An 18091-nucleotide genomic window follows, 5' to 3' on the forward strand; every position below is an offset into this window, starting at 1 on the left:
AAAATGTTTCTACTAAGCGTGGTGACGTAAGTCTGTTTTGGTATGAAACTATATTTTGGGAAACATTCCTACCAAGCGTGGTGACGTAAGTCTGTTTTGGTATGGAATTGAATTTTTGTAAACTGTTTCTACCAAGCGTGGTGACGAAAGTCTGTTTTGGTATGAAACTTGTTTTAAGAGGTAATTCCCCCAGACGTGGTAACTTTTGTCTGTTCTGGCTTGGAACTGGGAATGGGTACTTTCAAACATGGTGACTTTTATCTGTTCTGATAAGTAGCCTTGTTTTGATGAAGGAATAAGGGTAGCATATCAAGGAGAGGTGTACTTGAAATAAGGGAGGCATTGTCATATGTGGATAATATTATAACTCTTATTATTGTTACTAATTGGATTTAATAACTTTAAATCATCATTTCTTTGTGACCTGATGAATTTGAGATACTATTCCTATTAGAAACAATAATTTAGATGTTATTGAGAAGGGAAAAATGGTTTGTTATAAAGGGCAAGTATTGCCTTAAATCTTTCTGTTAAATAAATACAAATGAATGGTCTAATGATTCAAAGAATCTTGGTTACAATATTTGTTTCATATTGGGAACGTTGGATCATTAAGCAGATATATTTAATAAATAGAACTGAGGTTCTTGAGTTTATTCTTTTATACATATCATTGAGGACTGCATTATTTGATTGTATTGCAAATATTTCTGAGCAAAGTTACTTTATTATATGTTGGTATTCATCATCCTGCATTAGCAAAATAAGGGATTTACTCACTAGACCCTTCTGGTCTAACCCTCATTTTTTGTTTTAAAAATATGCATTGCAGGAACGGTTGGGGCCAGGGATAATAAGGGGAAAGGGAAAATGTGATTATTTTCCTAATTCTGATACCTGCTTTTGAATATCTGCATAAGATTGCTTATTTTTGAAAATACATGTTGTATTACATGTGATAGTACATGGTTTGTTTTGGAATTTTTCATATATAGATCTTGTACATATAAGAATCCTTGTACTAGTGGGACCATGTGATGTAAACTATGTTTCTATGTAATGAAATATGTGTTGTATGCAAATGTGGTGTTTGGGGGTGTTACACAAGAACTGTGAAGAACCGAGAAGAGAAGAAGTGTGAGACCTAATATATGTGTTGACTAGTTGACCAAATACAGAGGCCCAAAAAACTAAGCCAAATATGTAATAAAAAAACCCAAACATTTGCCTTATAGAAAATCGGTCTGATATATCAGACCGATTTTTCCATCAAAATATCGGTAAATATCGGCAATATTATCGGAACCGATATTTCACCACCGATATTTTTTTTAGAGATCGATATCTGATATATCGGCTATATATCGCGATTTTAACAGCATAGATTCAATGTTATTTAAGAAGGGGAGTTATTGCTTTTTAGTTTTCACAAAAAATGTGTTACAGGTGGGAATCAAACCCCAAACCTTCTTATATTGGTAGCTTTAATTCAGTAAAGAGAAACCATCCTGCAAATGGTTTGTTTTTGTTGTAAGTTCAAATTTAAAATATTTAAGGCAGTCTTAAAATCAAGAGCGTGAACTTTCAAGATGCCTACATTTTTTCCTTTATAGTAAACAAGTGAACGGATGCACGGGATCTTACTATAAGATATGTGTGGGTTGTGTGTCTTATATCTTATATCATGTTTTAGAAAAAGAGTAAGAAGAGTTTGGTGAGCTTTTTGGTGTTCTTTGGTTCGAAGTTACAGAAGTAGAAAAAGGAAGAAGAATAAGAAATTGTTACGTGGTTATCTGATTTTCATTGTTGTTTATACCTGCAATCAACCTGTGATTACAAGGTGAGTTTTATTTACAAAACATCATTTACTTGCTTTTTGGTGAATAAACCGTAATATTTCAAATTTGTGTAATTGATGATTATGCATAAATTTTGAATTTTGATATGATATTATTATTTGATTATAATGAGGGTGGCATAATCAGGAGATGAATATTATTTTGGTAATAAATGTGGCATAATCAGGATATGGGTATTTTTGGTAATAAAGGTGACATAATCAAGAGTTGGATATACATTTGTGATAAGGGTGGCATAATAAAGAACCGAGTATACTTGGATAAGGATGGCATAATCAAAGGAAAATGATAATCTTTTTTATCATGGGATTCTGTTATCGCATCTATATGATACGATGAGTGTGATTTTTATCGCATCAGTGTGATACGATGAGTTATGGATATCGCATCTGTATGATAAGACAAGGGAAGTTATCTGTTGGATGCGACAAATGAGAGTTATCGCATCAGTGTGATTCTCGCATCAATGAGATACGAGGAAATATAATCGCATCCCTGAAGTGCGACAAGGGGGTTATCGCATGTGTATGACGCGACAAAAATTGTTATTGCATCAATGTGATGTGATAAGTTGGTGTATTACAAGTGGGATGCGACAACTTAATTAATTGTATATTTGATGTGATAAGTTTGAGATTTCAATGAGTCATGATGCGATAAGATGAAGTTATCTTATTTATATGATGCGACAAAAAAGTTTGTTTTAATAAAATATTGTTTATTTGTTAGTAATGCAAGTATGGGCTTCATAAAAGTGTTTTAGTGATTTTCACCCTCTAATGGCAATCAAAAAGGGATTTTTCACTAGACGTTATGGTCTAACCTTCATTTTGTGTTTCGGGAATTTTAGACCAAGCTTTTGATAAACTTTGGGTTACTTCAGTGCCGTAGCGCCTTAGCGCCTGGTACTCGAACATTGGCTCGAGGCATTTTCTCTACCCCTTCTTATTTACTATAATCGGAGTGCCAATCATCATATGTTGTTGGAGAACCCAAAATTGCATATATAAAAGATTTTCAATAAACTAAACTTTGTAGTCATAAAATATAGAAAAATTAAATATGTACTTATAATAATTAATAAATAATACTTTTATTAAACCATACATTACATTAAATATATATTTTTAAGAAAAAGTATGCATAGTTTGTCTTATGTAGCAATTAGTCAAAGGGTCTCACATGGGATCAATTCAAACAATGAAGTAGGAAAGAGAAGCTATATTTATCACATGGGATGATTCCATCTAGAGATGCACAAAACAATTGAACATCATATTCATAAACTTAGGATCATATAAATAAGTTACTAAAAGAAAACTCTCATTTCTTATTTCCTTCGTTATCTTATTCTTAACACCCTAAATCCATATTTACATATAACCACATATTTCATTTAACATAATATATATATATATATATATCGGTCCCAAAAGTACAGCTTGCTATATTACAAAAGTAGCTACAAATTTTTTCTACATATATATCAAGTACAAGACATGTGAACATAATAAGTACTCAAGTACAAAGAATGTCATATATAACATAAATGTCATATAGATGTATGAGTTTATAGAACACTTTTTAAATTTGTTTTATAAAATATCTAACACGACACTTTATTTAGAAAACATTCTAAACACTACAACAAAATTGATTTTATAGAACGCCTAAAAATTTAGAAGTGTCCTAAAAAAATATATTATAGGACTTGAGTTTATAAGACTAAACCAAAAATCGTCATATATAAAAGTGTTACAATAGAATAATACATTAAAAACAGTTGTCCCTTAAACACTAAGAAAACTCAACTTCAACCACACAATAAAAAAACACTAAAAATATTTTTAATAATAAAATAATATATGTATTTATTATTATACTATTTTATTAAAACATAACAATTATAATAGATAATTAATTTTTAATAATTATCACTTGAATCTTAAAATAATTTATTTACTGAAATATCGTTAAAATTAAAATGATAATTATTTAATTAATAAATAATATGCAAAGGTTAGGTTGGATTATAATTTCAAATGAGTTGGATTAGGTTGAGATTTTCTAAATCGCTATAATTGAGTTGAGCTGTATAAATAAAGTTTCATAATTTTCTATCTTATACCCATTTAATAGCTAACATATCCATTTTGTTTTATTATGAGACTTTATTACACTCATTGAGAAAGTTTTTTACATTAATAGAAATTTTAAAACTTGAGAAAAAAATATTATTTATTACATTAAATAAAGACCAAGACAAAATATATTAAATTTCAATATATTTTGTCTTTGAAATAAATTAAAGAAAATAATAAAAATACTGATTGCAAAAAATAAAAAATAAATTTTACAAATTATGGACTCTCTTAGTTTAGGATTAATTTGTATGGGCGGGTTTCATGAAAAAAATTATAAAATAGGTAGACAAGGTTATTTCATTATTCTATTAATTTAAAATAGTAGATAATAAAATGAGTAATTATCTATTCATAAAACTCTTATTTATATCCATACTTTTCTTGTTAAAAATATCGAGTAACGAAACGGATAATACATAAATGGTAAACAAAAAATCATTTTGGACTACAAATAATAATATTATTGAATCTCAAACATATAAATAAAACCTAAGTTTATAAATATAGCATGTATTTTATATCTTATTTGTTTTAGTAAACATTGTAATATTATTCTAATTGTACATATAATATAATATTTGTGATAACCAGGTTATCGATTAAAAAGTTTGGGGTTGTTTTTTATTATTGGTGGCAAGTTAAGGGGGGTTATTTTGGTATATGCTTAAATCATTATAAGAGTTCCACCGCCTTATATTGTTTATTGATAGTTATATGGGATATTTTGTTTTATCTCGTGAAGTAAGTAAGTAAAAAGTTGGTGAAAAAGTTTTATATATGTTCTTAGGAGTGTGAAACAAAACAGAACCAAAAAGGGAAGCTAGTAGAAATTGATTGTGTGATTCTTAACTGAATTTGATATGATTATATCAAATGATTGGAATAAGGGTGGCATAATACGAATAGATATATTTTGGGATAAAGATGACATATTCAAGAGAGGTGTATTTTGGGATAAGGATGACATAACCAGGAGATGTCTATACTAAGATAAGGGTGGCATAATCAAAAGAATATAAAAGTTGGGTTTTTGATCAAGTTGTTAATTGTTGTCGCATCCTTATGATGTGATGACTTTGAGTTATCCACATTTGTATGATGCGATGACTTGAGTTATCACATCCTATTGATGTGATGAATGGATTTTATCGCATCATTGTGATGCGAGGAGTATGTTTGTCGCATCCTTGAGATGCGACAAAATTGACTTATCGCATCCTATTGATGCGACAAGTTGGGTTTATTGCACCAGTGTGATGCGATGAGATGAAATTCTCGCACTAGTGTGATGCTAGGAAATGGGGTTGTCTCACCCATGTGATGCGAGAAATTTATGATTTTACTATATGATGCGATGAGTTTTATCATAATGCGATAAATGAGTTGTTTGGCTATTTGATGCGATACTTGGATAATGTCTCATCCTTTTGATGCGACAAAAGAGATTTGTTTTATTAAAATGTTGTTTATTTGTTTATAAAAGTGTTTTGGTGATTATTCATCCTGTAATAGCAATCAAAGGGATTTTCTCACTAGACCTTAATGCCTAATCCTCATTTTGGTGTTTTAAAATATGCATTACAAGTAGGACACAATCGGATGATAAATGGAAGGGAAAATTATGAAGATTATATGATTGCTTTTTGATTATACGATATCTATTGTATTGGAATACCTGTTATGTATACAAGTTTTATACTAAGATAATGTGGGGGGGAAATTGGTAGCTGCTATTGTACTGTAGCTTTTGTAAAAATTGGGACCAGATGTGTAAATTATGTTTTTTTATATATATGAAATATATGGTTATATGCAATTATGATCTTGGGGTGTTATAAGTTTGGTATCAAAGCCTAAGTTTAAGTGATTCAGGTATTCAGCATGATACCTAGGATTAAACTGTATTATTTGCGTATTAAGGGTCCCTAACATATCTAGAACCTTTGGAATTAATATGATGAGTTAAGAGAACGTTATGTAAGGTAAATTCAAATTACAACTGATCACTGTAATCATGGGTTTACAGGTATATATTTGTGCTTGGATACTTTATTATATTTGGGGAATGTGATTATGTGAATATTAAATTTTAAAAATTTACAAATGGAAAGTCAATCAAGAAGGTCTGAAAGGATCACCCTCATCAGCCCAGACAAGAGGGAAAGTTCACCTGAAAACATTCTTGAAAATCTACTATAGTAGTCTTGAAAAACATTCTTCAAGTTGACATCTATTACTAGTTTTGGGTTTAATAATTTAGGAATTGGACAAGTGAGCTTTAATTATAAAAACCAACCCAAGGGCTAGTAGTGATGAATATTGAATGCACATCGTGAACTAGTTAATGCCATCATTCCAACAACTCAATCTAATTTCTATTGTTCTTCAAAGTTCGACTATTTCGATTTTCAAGGCATTGAGTTCTCTTTTCAGCCGATTAACAATCATAAAGTTAGATTCAAGAAATCAAAGATGGAAATCTCGAATGACTAACTTCTACTGTTGATAGAACTTACCGAGTTGTTGTGTGAGTCATATTATGATTTATAAATCTTTAAATTTTTTTGCAAAAAATATCTAAATTACTAACTGACTATTATAAAGTTAGGTCATGTGGTCGTGTGGATTCTGACCTACTAGGTTAAGGCTAAGGGACTTTTGTCATTTTGTTAATGAATTTTCCTCTTGCATATTGAAATATGAGAATTGAAATTTTCAATGCACATAAGCACATCACTCTATCAACATAGTTGAAGCACACTCCACAACATTAACACATATTGTGATATTGTCTTAATTATTGTGCACTTGTTCTTTGCAATGCACAGTAATATAGATTATGAATTTTATAATTTATTATTGTTCTTTTGACTTTTGTTTACTTTGAGGTTTGACATTATTACATTAGATTTAGGGGTCGTTTGATTGGTTTTTTTTTATTAAGTTCTATATGAATAAAGTTGTCTGTATAAATTAATTTGTTTGTATAAGTTAGAAAAGTTTTTTTTTGGGAGAGTTTTTCCGCAGATGTCAAGAGCATTGTTTTTAGAAATATTTAATTAAATTATAATATTAAAAATTGGATTTTCTTATATTGTGTCTCGGTTTATTAATGCCAAGATTCATGAAAATCGTAAGTTATTAGATTAATAAATCAATGAAATCAGTAATAGAATCAAAAAAAATTCATGAAACCGGTTTCATACATGGTAAAATTGGTACATGGAGTAAGTGAAAATGATTATGAAATGGGTGCAGCATGAAATGGGTGCATCATGAAATGGGTGCATGATGATATGGGTGCATCATGAAATGGGTGCATGATGATATGGGTGCGTGAAGGAAGTGAAATCATTTCAAAAAAGATAAGAAAAGTCTGTGCAATTAGCGAAAAGTGAAGCAATTTCATTATCAATAGCGTGAAATGACAAGTGACTCATCAAACCATGCTGGCCGATGAAATAAGTGATTGAAGAAAGTGAAACCATTTCATGATTTCTAAGAAAATTTTGTGTAATTAGTGAACAATAAAACAATTTCATTATCAAAATGAAACGGATCCATCTACCAATAACATGAAAATGACAAAATCTAATCAGGATTACGTTGATTAGTGTATTGATGAAACTGTGAAACCATTTCGTTCATGTAATGTAATACAATTTTTTTTAAATCTATTCAAAAGGATTCATTATGTAGAATTTATTATGGTGTGTTTTATTTATATTTTGAATCTATTTTAATGATATAACATGATATGGTTGCTATTAATAAAACCACTACCAAAGTTACCATTTTACCCTTATAGGGATTATAAAATAATTTTTTATTTATTTATTTATTTTAATTTCCTAATATAACTTAAACTAATATTGACCATTGATCAATAAAATAGATGCATGAGATTGGTTTACATAGTTTACACAAATGAGGGCAGTTTTCATTTGATCGTTTCTCTCTCTCTCTCTCTCTCTCTCTCTCTCTCTATATATATATATATATATATATATATACACACACACACACTAGGTTTGATCCCATGTATTACACGGCGTATTTTAAATGAGGAAAATGAATTGAGACTTTTCCTCAGGTCGAAAAGAAAACTCTGAACATTAACTCTGAAACACAAGAATTCAGAGTTCTATTGTTAAGCTGGAAAATAACTCTGTACTTAACTCTGAATAAGAGGAATTCATAGTTATTTTCTAAGTCTAGAAAGTATCTATGAGCATAATAATTCTGAGTCACAAGAATTTTAACTTCTTATAACTCATAAATGTAACTCTGAAGAGGAGTTCAGGGCTGTATTCTAAGTCTAGGAATAAACTATGGAATTAAGTCTGGAATAGAACAATTCAAAGTTATGTTGTAAGTCTGAGAAATAACCAATATCTGATGACTTCATGTTGGTGATTTATATCACCAATGTCATTTAAGTGTAATGAGATTAATTTGTTGACCAATATAATCATGATAAATATCGAACAAATAAGGAAGATGCGGAGTGCACATTTGTTTGAGTTTATTTTGATTGCGGGGTCCAAGGGGCGGCAGCCCCTGGCTGGGGTGTAAGGGACAGAGCCCCGGGTAATATTGCTTTGTGAAAAATGCTTCAAAAATCCAAATTTGAAATTTTAAATAGAGTTTTGATGACCACTCCAGAGTTAAATTCAGACTTACAACTCTGAATTTTCCCAAAGTTCTCATGCAGAAGACATCAAGAGAGAGAGATCTTACTCATGAGTTAAGTGTCTCATATACAGAGCCCGTGTTGTATTACAAGGAAGATCAAGGCTTAAGCACCAAAAAGGTTAAGTGCTTGATGCAGAGCTTCACTCTAGATATAGAGTCTCTGCATAGTACATGTAGAGCCTCGATTTGACTCGTGTTTCATTCCAGTAAGAGTCTGTCTTATTTACACTTAAGGGGAGATTGTTATATCCCATCTTGTAAAAGTATAAGTAAGAAGTCTCTTATTGTAGTCTTTAGGACTTAGTCTTTTGAAGCGAGCTGCACCAAGAGCTCTCATGTAGAAGACATCAAGAGACAGAGCTCTTACTCAAGAGTTAAGTGTCTCATATACAGAGTCGTGCTGTATTCTAAGGAAGATCAAGGCTTAAGCGCCAAAAAAAGTTAAGTGCTTGATGCAGAGCTTCCTTCCAGACACAGAGCCTCTGCATAGTACATGCAGAGCCTTTGAGTCTCCTACTCTCATGGAATGCGCACATGGAGGCGAAATCGTTGGACGGGTCTCTAAATCTGGAAAGGAGGACTCCAGATTTTGGAACTCTGAAGCGTCAATTACTCTGCGAACGCGGTTATACCACGAATACGTGAAATTAACCGTCCGAAGGGACACATGTCACTTATATAGACCTATTTGAACCGTAAGTGAAAATTGTGTCTAGATACATGTTTAGGCGGGAAAAATCAATAACTGTCGCACAGAAACATGACACGTGTCCCCAAAGTTACTTATTTATTAGGGGGGTGTGTGTGTGTGTGTATATATATATATATATATATATATATATATATATATATATATATATATAACGGGTAAATGGATAACGAAAACCGTTTACCCATATCCTACCCACTAAAATGTTGGGTAAACGGGTAATGGATAAATGGATATTATTTTCTTTACTCGTACCCTTATCCAACGTGTCGAAACATAACGGGTAACGGGTTTACCTCTTACCCATTGCCAGCCCTACCTGGTAAGCAATAATTACGGAAAGTCATCACCCTCATGTACCTAATCGGGTAATATTCTCGGTTATCAAAATAGATTGTTGGTAAGTGTCTTTTTACAGTAAACGGTTACCATATAAGAGTTTTTTCCTTCATTTAACAGGTAGGATTATAGGTCCTTCCTTGACTTATCAGATAAAATTTTTGGTCCATATCATGCCCACCCGGTAAGGTAAATGAAAACAGAAACTTTGAAAAATAGCCCCTCAAATACATGATTATGATAAGGGTATAATTAATTAATATGATTATAAGAGTATAACTATATGAATAATGTTTTTGTATTTAATTAAAAAGAAAACATCAAGGTGTCATAATTAGAAGAGTGACTCACTCTTTGTAGTAGATAACAAGTTTGTATATAAATAAAAATTTGTTGTTCTTAAATCTCATTTCCCATCGATTATTTAAATACATATCATTATTTTATTTAATTCATCTTTTTATTGTCTCTTCTCACCAGAATGATATATGATTTTACGTGATTGATGGAAAGGAATCTTACTGACAACATATTTTTATTAGCCAGCATACATCCACTCCCTCACTTCCGTTCGGGTGAGATATGCCGGTTTCGTTTGTTTGGTTTTTATCACGATGATGTAATCTATTTTACCAAGTTATAACTAGATTATCGAGTGTCAAAATGATCACTTGCAATAAACTAACAGGAGTCGTAGACTATGAATCAAATACAAAAACCGTTATACAAATTCTCTCGATAAAATGTCGTGGGGTTTAATATCGTTCCACATTAAAGATGACCAAAAAGACGTCGAGAAAACAGCAAGAACAGTACCAGAAGTCATTTTGCTTTGCTGAATATGTAGTCACTGCTCAACCAACTGTTTGTATCGCTCTATCGAAATTCTCTTGTGTGGTTAATTCCCGTTTAATTAGCATGTGTTCTGGATCCGACAGTTTCAACTGGCTGCAAGAACAAACACACAAAAACTCGGTTTCTGGAAATGATTTCGTAAGCTATATAGCATCATTGTCCTACATTACTTCTTTATCGAATCATATGCAAAACCATGATGATGACAAGAAACAGGAGACAAAAAAACTCTTCATCAGAAACATGTGCAAAACTTATGGTCCTTTGGTAATCTAGAACTTCTTGCTTGGATTTCTAGTTACGAGACCAAACCAAACCAAACCAAATCAAACAAACCTAGTATATCCCACCTGCAATGGAGTTTGGGGAGGGTATAATAAGATGTATGCCAACTTGGCTTCTACTCTACCCCAAAGAATAGAGTGGTTGTTTCTGTAAAGACCTATCGGCATGTGAAAAGTTATGGAGACCATACATTATCATCAAAATCATCTGTGGTTTATTTAACGAGAAGGGGAGGAAAATACATGAAATAAGGGGCTGATTATCAAAATCTTATCAGGTTAGCACTTACCCGATGTCACTTACCTTAACCGGTAAAAGGCATAGCAAGGACCGAGAATTTTATTCGGTAAGTGAAGAAGAAGACTCTTACCTAGTAAGCGCTTGCCGGGCAAAATACGCCTTACCAACAACAATCCATTTTGATAGCCGAGAATATTACCCCATAAGATAAGTGAGGGCAATGATTCTTGCTGATAAATGTTTGCAAAACAACCCCTTATCCAGACAGAACAGAAGAATGCTTTTTGACAGAATTTCTTTTAATGATATATTGACAGATTTAAAAACATCTTTGCATAACACAGGAATGCCTCAAAGATCTGTCATAAGGTCATGCATCCAAGTTAAAACGGAAAGTCTAATGATGGTACTATCCAATTTAATATGTTACAACTAGCTTAGAATTAGATTAATCCAACCACTGTTAACAAGAGGCAGCTCTGCACAGTTTGCAAGAACAAACATGACAAACTGGTCGCAATAATTATAAGGCCAGTATGGGAGTGGGAAGTTGTCTACTAGGTCTTGAAGACGTTTATGAGCAAGTATGGGCGGTTCCAGAAACTTAGGTGATGGGGCACATCTAGGAGTGTCAAAAAAATTCCGAAACCGAATAACTAATCTGGAGCAAAATGGTTTCAGATTTTTCGGGTTAAACGGTTTGGTTAACCGAATAAGGATGATTTATTTGGTTCAGATTTTTATTATTTCTTTTACTATTTTAGTAAAACCAAATAGCACATTATACTATGATTTTAGATATTTTACTATTTCAGTTAAACCCAAAGCATTAATACAAAATTCGAGTTATTTATAATGGAGGCTAGAAGAACAAACCGCTAAACTAACTTAAAATAAAATAACATGGTAGCACTAGACCAAATTGTAACAAATCTAGTGAAAGATAAATCAGAATGTTTAATAGTTAATCAACAAATAAATTAGTATAGAAAACACTAGCAAGAAATCAAAAAGCAAGAAAACAGAAGCAGAAATTTGACCATTCGAGTGCATAAATCTGAGAATTAGAATGTAATATTCATTAAATTCCACCTCAACCACAAGTCCACATCTCCATTTCAATCCCACCTCCCACCCCCTCCCAGAAAAAGCTAAGCACACATAGATGTACAAAAAAGCCTCATCCCAAGCATACATACACCAAATCAATGGTTTAAAAATCCGAAAGATTTGATAAATCACATAAACTTTGCACACAAAAAAACCTAGTCACCTACATAAATACTTGCAAAATCAGAAACTACTACAACCCTGAATACAGTACTTTGATGAACTGCTACAATTTTCTGTTCAAAACCAAACAATGTTACTTCAAAACCATGGATAGAATTCTGGACACGCCTTCAATTAGAAGACCTCCATGAGCACCCCAATGAATTGACAATACATTTGACACTAGTAGCAATACACAAAGCAAAAGTTGAGAAATACTAGAATACTTGATGGCACAATGCGACTTGGGGTTTGTGATTTTTCCATGTAATAATCCCTAATCCATGATTTTTTTGTTGCTAATTTCTCTAGTATCAACCTATATACATCTCATCGCAAATTGTAAGTCGTGTTATAGTCCTCCACAACCATCATATTAGAGTATTTCTCAATATCCGCTTTTCAATTTTCCTACCTTCCTACATCTTTCTGCTACTAGTGTCAATTGTATTATTTGTTCATAGAGGTCTTTGAATTGAAGAATTGTCCAAGATTTTATCCATGTTTTTGAACTAACAGTGTTTGGTTTTAATGAGAAAAACATAGCAGTCCATCAAGATTCTCTATTGAGGGTTGTAGTAGTTTTTGATTTTGCAAGTTTTTATGTATGTGACTAGGTTTATTTGTGTACAAAGTTTCTCTAATTCATAAAATCTTTGTACTTTTATGCTTTGAGTGAGGGTGTTCTTACATCGTGTCGGCATATCTTTTCTTTTAGGCGGGGGTAGGTGATTGAAGTGGAGTTGTGGTTGAGGTGGAACTTGATGAATATTCTATCTCTAATACTCATATTTATGCACTCAAATGGTGTCAAATTTCTGCTATATTGATTCATCTTTCACTAGATTTGTTACAGATTGATTATCCTGGTTTGTTTTTAGTCATCTGATCCATTATAAATCACTCGAATTTTTACACTTGCGTTCAATTTTATCGAAATAATAAAATATATAAAGGCATAGATAATGTGTTGTTCGGTTTAAACGAAATAGTAAGAAAATAACTGAAAACCAAACCAAATAAGTTATCCTTATCCGGTTAGCCGAACCATTTAACCTGAAAACCGAATAACCCGAATTGTTTCCGTTCGGGTTGGTTATTCGGAACTTTTTGACATCCCTAGGTGTGCCCCGGTCACTTAAGTTTCAGGATCCTCCCCTGTACTAACATATCAAAAAGTTTGTTTCAATCAACATGTAACACACTTTGCAGAGCACACCACACAGCATTGATGTCATAGAAGAAATAAGGATGAGTACGAATTAGACAGGGGAAGGGGGGAATATAAGATTTTGTATCATACAATATTCATAGCAGGAAGAAGGGATTTCCATACCTTAAAAACCGTGAAGAAGGTTTCCCAAGATGAAGATTGCATACAACCAGATTAGCCAGTGTTTCTCGATCCTTTGCATCCTATATCAGAAAAAAGGAGTAATAAATGCTAGGCATGAAACAAGGGTGGATCAAGAAAATCAAGTTAAAGGAGACACGTGAACTCAGTAAAAGAACATATTCAATAGAACGTAATCTGTGACAATAAGTACCTTATCTAGATCATGAAATAGAAAATAAAGTAGTTAGCATTGACAAGTAATCAGTAATTTGGTTGAGTGGCAGTCGAAACAAATTTGTCCCATCACCCTTGAGCAGAAATTTTTTGCAGTGGTGGCACAAAAACAATTATCGTAATATAAAATTAAATAAAAACTAATTATAGTTACAAAATACTGTACAAAACACTAACAAAGTAACACATTAGTCAAACGAAGTTGGGCTGGCTGATTCATCGACATTTGTGGGTTGGGCCTAGAGAAGTGCTTATTTTAAACCCGCAACCTTCTCCATTGCTCTGCAACTCTGTTTTGTTTCATTTTAACCAAAATGGTGGCACCTTAAGAGTCATAATTTTCTTACAACTACAACAGGAAGATGAAGCGGTAGCACAGGACAATTGTATGCTACTACATAGATCGCCCCTGCCCTTGACTGAATAAAAAAAAGCTCAATAAAAGTAAATGGAGTTGGTTGGATATTTACCTTGTTCAATGCTTCTAGTAAAAATGATTCAGCTTCGTCAAAATTACCCATTTGCATGCAGCTTACAGCCTTCGCATTAAGGATCAGACTCGTCATTTGGTACTTCTCAGAGAAGTCCTGAAAGATGAGATATGCTTCCTGTATCTTTGAACCACCCTATTTCAACAAACAGTACGAGAAGTAAGAATAGAGTACCAAAGGGTCATTAGCCCAGCAGTACTAGGTTAATGGTAGAGCCCTGCCTTCAGGGAAGTCAAAGGTTCACACCTCAACAAAGGTGGGAGTGTGCATGAGTATTTGCACTATATAAATATTATATGCTTAAAAAAAAAGAAAGAATGGAGTGACTTTAGCATAAGATGACCTATAGAGGAGAATATGTACCACAGCTAAATCAAGCCATGCAGTTGCAAGCTGAGTTAGTGTGTGGTCCTCATCAATCTGTTGCATAACTCTCAATTGCTTCTCAGCATAATCTGATCTGTGGATCTTGAGGAAAATATGGACATTCAACGCATATCTGAAAAGCACATATATATTAGGAAGATAGGATCTTAAATGATGGTTTCTCTAACATGCATTACTAGCAAAACATATTGATAACATCTATGTTCCATTCTTTTTTTTTTCTGAAACAGCAAATCAACTCAAATCCATGTATCTGGAGAGACTCAAATGGGGTGTTCATTAGTTGAAATCCGATGGATTTAGGTGGATCCGATCCCATCCAATCATCCACTGGATGTTGGATTTTGTCATCTGATCCAATCCAATTGACATTGAACAACCGATCCAATTCCATCCATTAGATATTACTATTGGTTATACATTACATTAGATTGGATCTATCCAATTTTAAACCAATTAGTCCATAATTTTAACCAATTATTCATATATTTTCCTTAATTCTTAAAACACACTACATAAAAATATGAAATAAAAACAATATCGTAAACTATTATCAGATAGACTAATATATATTAATCGGATGATAGTTACATAATAGTTGAATGATAAATGGATGAGTAATTTGATGGTCATTGGATTGGATTGGCGGTTTTATTCGAGTTTGGTTTGCCATCCAAGAACCAATAGATCCAATTTGGATGTTGGAATTTTGGATCTCATCTGATCCGATTACAATTGGATATCCAATTATGGTCGGTCGGTTCTAATTGAATTGGTAGGATTTGATTAGATCAGATGACTTATTGCACATCCCTGTCAAACTCACCAACTATTCAGCCGATACCAAGGATGAGTTAGTTATTAACCTCATCAAACGACTTTTTTAAGACTCGAATGGACTTCATTTGCAACAAGTTGGGCCAGATTTATATCTATGCTTCAACTTGAGGCATGTTAGATGCATTATCTGTTGCAGTATTATCTTATCTCTATCTTTGTTTGTTAGGACATAGTTTACCTTTATCCTGTGTATTCCCATGTAAATCTGTGTGTAATACATGAGATTTCTTCTTATCGATGAATTTAGAAACATACCTTTCATTGTTTCAGTTCATAGTATTAGTCTCGTTTTCCAAACATGATAGCAAAGTACAATTCTTTATTTTCCCACATAGTATATCCATTGTCCCATAAACCCACCTTGAGCACGTTATTGTTACAGCGCTCTTCCTATATATCACCCATTGCTTCAATTTAAACCCTAAACCACTATATGTTATTGGAGCTTACGGTCATGGTTCACCTAATTTGAACGAGGCTAAACCACCCAAGCACTTGTAGGTGCCTAGTTGAAGCTAGCCAGACTGCTCAACTAGCATTCTCTAAGGAACACCCTTAAATGCCTAGAATTCACTTGGACATCAAAACTGGAACTAGTGGAACAATATTAGAATTCATGTTGTTTCTTTTCTTATTTTAAAAATTTTATTAAAAAGAACCTTAACTTTATTTCGTATTTACCAGACATAGTATTTTATATTTAAATATGCATTATCTAATGAGCATTGTTATTTTTATGTTCTACTTTTCAATTCAGAAGTATGCTTCTGGGACAAAGGTAAACTAATGATACTTCATTCAAGATGGTAGTTCACCAATGTTCAAAGTTAATTCGTTAATCTAAATTGTGCAACTCTGTAGCGATGAAGTTCAATGTTGTTCCGTTTCAAAATATACTTCTGTCTTCTGTCAGGATGGCTATCTAATTTTTGTGAATGTGATTTGATGTATTTTTACATTTATATATGTTTAGTAGTTCATAAAACTGGTGTGGCATGCCATGCTCTGCCTCCGCCCTCGGTTACTCTTTTTCTGGTTGGCACCATTCTTGTGTCACATGTCAAAACTACTACACAGAGGATGGAGGATATGGCATGAAGAACTGCTCACAAATTTAAAGCTATTGTTATACATTTCTGTAGTAATGGAGCTTCTTGCATTTACTAGTGGTCATGTATAATTGATAAAATATTAACACATAGAATGTATCATTTATGTGTGGAAGGTTCAAATAAGAAGTCTAAATATCGTTAGAAGGTAAGAAGGCTAAATACCGTGAAAAGGTAAGAAGGGAAGGTTAAGAGAAGGTTCATATGTGAATCACTGGAAAAAAATCCATTTAAAGATGCATATGTGAACTCATATAAATAATCTGTAATGTGATCCACATGTGCATCTTCAAATAGATTTCTTTTGAATTTTTTTAATGATTCACATATGAACCATCCTTTCTTACCTTCTCATGATATTTAGTCTTCTTATTTGAAAACAAAGATAAACGATTTTAGTAAAGAGGCAAAGTAAGAATCAACAATTCCATAGTCCCTCCAGCATTTGTGTATTTTAGAGCCTCATTGTAGTCCTGCTCATGCATGAATATGGTCCCAGCAATAAGCTTGAGCATTGGATTGTTCCCAATAGCAGCATCATCCAACAATTCCTTTATACTTGAAATTGTGTTTTCCTATCAAATTCAGAAACCGAATAATAATACTAGTTACATAAATGGTCCATTTAATCCCTGAAAAAACAATAGTACATATACACTAACGTCAGACTCACGCATGCTTTTATCCATTAACAATACAGCTGTTACTTTCAATTGTGTAACCAACTTCCTGTTTATATTGTCCGTGTTGCAGTTCAGAAAAAACTAGCCTACTTGATAGACATAAAACTTAACACTATGTCACTTATGTAAACTATTGTAGAACAATTAGTGAGTAGGATTGGGGTCCTATGAGAATGGAAGTTATAGAGAGAAAGGTAAGAAGAGATCTACATCCTTAAATCAATCCTAATTGAAGATCAACGATCATGAGTTGCACCAAGATGCACCGGACCAATTCCCGTATCAAGCACAACTCATGGGATATGGGGGTGAGATTAAAAGTGATCACGGGTCCAGATCCCTTCTTACGCTTCTGACCTTAACTCCTATTCTCACACGATCCTTCGTCTTCATGAGTAAACACAACATCAATATATAACCAAGTGTGATAACCAGGCTTTCAGACATATTGGGTTAAGGTACATTATGTGTTTATGTGTTACTAAGCATGAATTAATTGGAAGTATGTGATTATGCATGCTAAATAAAATGGATTATATGTGTATGTGGTGTAAAWGATTTCTGTCCACATAATTGGAAGCAGCATACAARCACCTTGGTAAGCAGCTTGTAT

General features: G+C 32.7%; 1 protein-coding gene across 1 annotated transcript; it reads right to left on the bottom strand.

Annotated features, from left to right (window-relative positions):
• Positions 1 to 10400: 10400 nt before the first annotated feature.
• LOC112502961 (coatomer subunit epsilon-1-like) lies at positions 10401 to 17409 on the bottom strand. Its single transcript, XM_025107000.1, has 5 exons — positions 17219 to 17409; positions 14823 to 14958; positions 14439 to 14594; positions 13735 to 13814; positions 10401 to 10694 (listed from the first exon to the last, which is right to left on the bottom strand). The coding sequence occupies exons 1-5, from the start codon at positions 17308 to 17310 to the stop codon at positions 10601 to 10603; spliced, it is 558 nt and encodes a 185-aa protein (XP_024962768.1). The 5' UTR covers positions 17311 to 17409; the 3' UTR covers positions 10401 to 10600.
• Between the last annotated feature and the right edge of the window lie 682 nt (positions 17410 to 18091).

The sequence above is a fragment of the Cynara cardunculus genome, unplaced genomic scaffold (assembly GCF_001531365.2).
Source record: "Cynara cardunculus var. scolymus isolate 2C unplaced genomic scaffold, CcrdV1 Un_Scaffold_2238, whole genome shotgun sequence".
Taxonomy (NCBI): Eukaryota; Viridiplantae; Streptophyta; class Magnoliopsida; order Asterales; family Asteraceae; genus Cynara; species Cynara cardunculus.